This window comes from Crocuta crocuta, unplaced genomic scaffold, assembly GCF_008692635.1.
Source record: "Crocuta crocuta isolate KB4526 unplaced genomic scaffold, BGI_CrCroc_1.0 scaffold396, whole genome shotgun sequence".
In the NCBI taxonomy this organism is placed as follows: Eukaryota; Metazoa; Chordata; class Mammalia; order Carnivora; family Hyaenidae; genus Crocuta; species Crocuta crocuta.
The window spans coordinates 3623209-3629658 of record NW_027533259.1 but is presented as its reverse complement, the minus strand read 5'-3'; the positions used below and the strand labels follow the sequence as shown (position 1 = coordinate 3629658).

Genomic DNA, 6450 nt, shown 5'->3' with positions numbered 1-6450 from the left:
GGTTATCTCCCGGTTCAGGGCTTCGGCCCTTTTCGTTGCCTCCGCCCCACCAGGACTATTGTTCCCAAGTTCCCCACCCCCACCCCGGATAGGAAGTGATAGTCACATCCCCTCCGCCTTCGGCAATATCCCCTAGGGAATCCGAAGTAGGCTTCCTTCAGGATAACCACCCCCTCTACACACACACTTACCCCCTCAACCTGAAGTCAGGATGACCCCAACGCCATCTCAAACCTGGGTCTCCGGAGACAAGAGACCGGACGAGGGTAAATGGAATTGGGCAAACCACGGGATTCCTTACGGACAATCCTTTCCCAAGCCTTGGAATAATAACTGCGAACCCCCAAAAAACCGGCAGAACTCCTACCTTGCCCACTTCGGAGACCAGCCTGAGCAAAGGGACCCCACGAGTTAATGCCAACCTCAACAGCCCCGTTTCTCCATCAGCCGCGATCTGCTCTCCTCCCAGGGTAGACACCTTACCTCGACCCTCCCAGGGGAGGCAAGCTGGATAGGGAGTGGGGGGTGGAGAGCGAGCCCCCCTCCCGCCCCGGGTCTGCACCTCATTCGCCTCCGATTCCCGGCCCGAGAAAACAATAGGTGGTCGCGGGCGGTGGTGCAGAGTGCGAGCTCGGCCGGGGCCGCTCCTTTCGCGCCCCGGGCGCCCGCGGAGGGGGCTGCGAAAGCGGGATGGGAGGGAAGGCGGCCGAGCGGCGGAGGCGGTCTCACCTCCCGCCGGCCTTCGAGACCACCCGGCCCTGAGGAGTTGGTGCGCGCCACTCCGCCCCTCTCCTCTCAGCCGCACACAAAGCGCTGGCGGCCCGGGCCGGCCGGGCGAGGCGGTGGTGGGCTCCGGTGCCGGCGAGAGGAGGCGACAGCAAAGGGAAGGACTCACCATGAAGTCCCGGGCGAAGTTGTCCTCCCCATTGTGGTCCGGACTCTTCATGGCCTGAACCCTCTGGATAAATTTCCTCAGGATCTCCACTTGCTCCATCCTCCTGCCTCCCCCCGNNNGACTGGCTGGAGGCTCTTAGCTGTCTGCGGGACTGCTTCACTCTACTTCCGGGGCGTGGTTCCGCCCAGGCTGCCCGTAGATCTGAGGAGGTCTGGAATGAGGGAATTCGCCTCTGAGCAGCATAAACCCTCGTCAGTTGAGTAAGATTTTAGTTGGAACTTGCGGGCCCACGGCCTGCTAGTGGGAAAAGCATCTCTCGATAGCGCTTCTGCGCCGCCCATAATTGTGGGCTAAGACTACAAGTCCCGACCCGCGGGAGTCCTGGAGGCGGGGCGGGAGAGGGCGGCGGTGGGAGAGAGAGAGGCATGCTGGGAACTGTAGTTGTGTCACCTCCGCCTTCAGAGCAGGTATGTCTTCGTCTTTCTAGTGGTTTGCTGACTATTGACGGCAGTTAGACCTTGGCACTTTGGGGAACGGCTACGGCCAAGAAAAAGGAAACGTTTCTTGCGTGAAAGGACTTTTGCTTTTTTGAAAATCCGTCCAAACCCTCGCGAATGAGCTCCCGAGATTTGGAATGCATTCTAATACCTACCACGCTTGTGTTGAGGTTTCGGTGTTTGCTGAATGAAAGGGAATTTGTCTTGCTCTTCGATTCGCAGCACTTAAGAAATGAATAATAGACTTTTCTCCATTGAATGAATTTTTGTAAATCTTTATACGTATTTTGTAAATCTTCTAGTAATCAGAGAATATCCGTCCTAGTCGAATTAACCATTTTACAAAGAAAGTGATTTGCCTAAGGTCCCCAGCATATTTTTTAACAGAGCCCAAACTAGAACTCAAATCTTGTTGTTTTCAATACAACGCTTATATTGCCTCCAAGGAAGGAAAACTTGTGACAGTGTGACAGAAGTGAAGAGTTTTATCCGTAGACTGTTTTTTTTGGTCACTTCTATCCACAAGTATTTTTTACAGATAAGCTTGATCAAGGAATTTGGCTAAATTGGAAATATGAGCGATAGCCCCCATTTCCCAGATGAATGTTTAGAACTGCTATGGCATTTAATGATAAACTCTTTCAAGAGAATAGGTACGAGTCACAAGATAAATTTTATTTTTTTGTGTCTTAAAGGACACAATATCTCTTTAAAATAATACAACTAATGTGTACCAATCCATTCCTCCTCTCGGAAATAGGCACTTGAGGGTGTGCCCATCTAAATCTCTAACTATGCATTTACATATATACACACACACACACATTTTACAGGCGTATATAAGTATATGTAAAATGATACAGTTTTCTTTTGTCTTTAAAAATTCACTTAGAGGGGGGCGCCTGGGTGGCTTAGTCGATTAAGCGTCAGACTTTCGCTTAGGTCATGATCTCGCGGTTCGTGGGTTCGAGCCCCGCGTCGGGCTCTGTGCTGACTGCCAGCTCAGAGCCTGGAGCCTGTTTCAGTCTGTGACTCCCTCTCTCTCTGACCCTCCCCTGCTCACGCTGTCTCTCTCTCTCTCCTAGAAATAAATAAAAAATGTTAAAAAAAAATTCACTTAGAGGAATAGTTCGGTTTCTAAGGTAAGCTTTATTTACAACATGGGTCTGGAGTATTTTACTTTAGTCAGATACTGAGATTCCGTTTCACTGGATATAAGAAAAGGTTAAGATCTGGGCTTGATCATCTACTTCAATAGCTCGCTGTAGGTATCCCTTTTCCTCCAGAACTGGGAAAGAAATTAGACTCTCAGCAAAGAAATGGGCAGATAGAGTGCCTCTACTTTTGATATATCCAGAGAATGTACAAACCAGAGGGTGATTGGTCTATATGCTAGACAAGTTATCTAACGGTCTAGGGACAGTCTGATGGGAAGTGTTATTTGTTTTGAGTTATTGACTCTACTTTGACTAGTGTTTTTGCAGTCTTTTTACCTTTCTTCATAAGTGACATACTTCTCTTTCTTGTAACACTTGTTTGTTTTTTGAGTTCTTAGTAGCTACCTGTGGCATCTGATGTAGGTTAGGGAAAACAAATGTACCTTTATGTATTTCAACTCTTTTTCAAGGACTTAGCAGTGCCTTCTTTTTAATATACTTAAGTCATGTTTCAATCTATGGATATTTTTTGAAGACCTCAAAATATAAGGGGTTGTAAATATGAGGGATTATGCTGTGTGTCTGTGCAAGATACATAAATGTTTTAGGGATGGCTTCTTAGAATTTATAGCCTGGTTCAAAAGACAATAAACAGTTAATACCATGGGTGATACCAAATGAATGATACAGATGTTGAGTCGTTTAACAATTCTTAGAAGAGACAATTGTGAATTGGTTATCATCATGCAGTGGTCATACCCTTGAAGGATATGTGAAATTGGGTTTGAACAGAAAGAAGAACTCCCATGAAAGAGAATTGATGAAACAAAAAACATGAAGACAGTAAAGCAGAAGTTTATAGCAGAATTTTTATACATGTGTGAAGGCGCTAAAGTGGATAGGGATTGGATTCTGGAGAATGATGTGGACTTCATATTGTCAGTGGAAGTCACCAAAGTGTTTTGAAAATAGAAGTAAAATTAGGAAAATAGTAATCTGGCACTTTTTGGATAAATCATGACTTAATATGGCAAGAAAATGGAATGAAGTATTGGGAGCCAATACATAAAGCAACAAAAGCTGTAACTAAGGTCATAGCACTGTAATTACAAAGACATGGTTGAGGCACCCGGGTGGCTCAGTTGGTTGAGTGCTGACCCTTGATTTTGACTCAGGTCATGGAGTGTGGAGCCTGCTGCCCCCCGCCCCCCCCTCTCTAAAATAAAAATTAAGAAAGAAAACAAAGACACAAATGGAGTTGAGAGAGACAAAGAACTTAGAGAACTAGGTGACTTAGTGGACAAGAAAGAAGGTAGAATTAAAAATGACTGAAATTACCAAATTGGAAGAAATCAGAAAGGTTGATAGAACACAGAGATATGCATGATATTGGCAAATGGAAACTTTCATGCACAAATGATGAGAGAAATCGACACAACATCTTTGGAGTCAATTTGTCCATAAATGTGTAAAAATGGAAACTTTATGCATGCTTTGGCTGAAAAATTTATGGATAATATTTACAGCTGTTTACAAACATATGCTTATTGCAGCCCTATTTGTAGTAAAAGTGCATCTCAAAAGGGACTAGTTCAAAAACGAAGTCACAGACATATAATTAAGGTTTTTGAAGCCATTCAAAATATGAAAAAAAATAATCTATATGTTTATGTGGAATAGGCCCCAAGATCTACTTATTAAGTGAGAAAAGCTAGGCATTGTGTTTATGGTATTCTTTTTTATATAAAATAGAATGTGGATAAAAGGCTTGAACATAGAATTTTGTGAAAGATACTTCAAAAACTGTTAGCTGTGCTCGCCTCTAGTAGGGCTTTGAGAATCTTTGGTAGAAAGGAGACAACTTCCGGTGTGTATACCCTTTTATATCGCAAATATTTTACTGTGTGTGCATTACTTTCCCAACAAAACTAAATCTATTAAAATTTTTTAGACTTTCAATCTAGGTGATAGGAGGAATGGCAATATCTTTTTTACAATTCTTTTTTTTAAGTTGATTTATTTACTTTAGGAGAGAGAGGAAGAACACTCAGGGGATGGGGAGAAAGAGAGAGAGAGAGATAATCCCAGATACGGAACCAAATGCGGGGCTTGATCTGACAAACTGTGAGATCATGTCCTGAGCCAAAGTCTAGCCAGACCCTTAACCAACTGAGCCACCCAGGCGCCCTTGCAATATCGTTAATAAAAACACACAATGAAGAAAAATGAAAGCAGATCTTATTTGGGAGAATTTTTTAAATGGTGTAGGCTAAGTTTCAGAATACTGACCTACTTACACACAGTTCTCAAGAAACTTGACCACCTTGCTCCTCCTCAGCCGCAGCCGCACTTGACCCAAGTTAACTAATCCCCATGTAAAACTGGCCAGCAACCTGTGGCCCGGTGTAGGAACATGATGTTGGCCAATCAGTTCTCACTGTTTGGAGTCTGAACTTAGAAACCTAGAGAGCATTAAACAGCAAGGAAAGAAGCTGGATGCCGTGGGGTACAATTAGGGCAGGCTGAAGCCTTGTAAGAATAGAAATTATAAAGAATCTTGTTAGTCAAGAAAGGAACATTAAGCAGGCATTCAGAGATATGTAGAGATGTCACAGTATAACCTGTTTAGCCATGAGAGAGATGGGGAGAATCCCTGAACAACTTGACTTACTTATAACTTTTCAGGATATAGTTGGTTGGCATTTATTCTGTAAAGAAATTCTGCTTTTCCTGAAACAGAGCAGGGCAATAAGAAAGAGCATGGGCTGTGTCTGAAGTGAGAGAGAAGAAGTTTCAAACGCCCACTCCATTTCTTACCCAGGGTGTCACTTAAGCTCTCTAAGCCGCGGTTTCGTCTTCTAGGAGGTGTGTTTCAGAATTAGTGTGCTACCCATTACCCTCACTGAAAACACAAAATAAGAAACTGGTTAAAAAAAAACAAACAGTGAATGATTTCTGAACCTTTTACTTTTTTACCTCCTGTCTCTTCTTCTGTGGGCCCTTGCCCTGTTCACTCACCACCTTCACTCTGGGTAAACACATGAGGGATGAAAAGAAAGCCAAAATACCACTTTCAAAATTTATCTTCTTACTACTTTTGTGAAGGTTGGGGGATGGGGTGGAGTTTGAAACGAATAATTCAAAATGGATTTCAGGATTATCTACCTGTTTCATATTCACAGTATTCTTTTCCCCTTTCACTCAGGTAAAGGTTATGCTTTATATCGGTATAGAAATTATAACTTTTGGAGTATTTTTACATCTATTCTCTCATGAAAACTACCTTTGTTATGGCTTTCATGACATTATAACTCTTTGTGAGTTGTTTTTTGTTCTTTTTTAACAACTCTGAGATGTAATTTGTTATCATCGTCCTCATTAATGGATGAAAAACTAAATAAATCATGGGAATGAGCATGACTAGCTCACTTGTAATATACAAACATCAGACACATGGCCAGAACCCACAGGTCCTGAGTTTCGAGCTTGTTGCATAAACCACTGAGTCACAATGCTTTAATACCTGGTGTCATTTAAGTGAAACTACAGATGAGGATTCAAACCATTCCTGAGAATCTCCCAAAGTAGCACTTCTAATAGTCACTTGTCTTGTAGAAACACCCCTTAGTCGTCTCTATACTTCCAAACTAAAGTTCTCCTAACTAGGAAGTTACGGGAGAGTGAATAATGAAGAAGGGAGGGAAATTCTTCTCTAATTTATTCCTGGTATCCATTACTCCCTCATTCCTAGACCTAGTCACTGCAAAAAAAAAAAAAAAAACAACCTGTAAAACTGTTGACCATTTTTAATCTGTGAGTTTAATTTTGAAGTATATAGTCCAATAGGAAACTGGGGAAAATAGCAATGTAACTTTTTAGTCTAATATGGCATAACATTTTT

The 6450-nt window shown here is 42.9% G+C and overlaps 1 protein-coding gene across 3 annotated transcripts in view; it reads right to left on the bottom strand.

The window, feature by feature from the left end:
• The window catches only part of PTPN12 (protein tyrosine phosphatase non-receptor type 12), an 89834-nt gene extending 88833 nt beyond the window's left edge, over positions 1-1001 (bottom strand). For all 3 annotated transcript variants that reach the window (XM_077746924.1, XM_077746926.1, XM_077746925.1), the window contains exon 1: positions 896-1001. In XM_077746924.1, coding sequence (XP_077603050.1) covers positions 896-994 — 99 coding nt within the window. In that variant the 5' untranslated portion in view covers positions 995-1001. The remainder of the gene's footprint in view (positions 1-895) is intronic.
• Positions 1002-6450: the final 5449 nt, after the last annotated feature.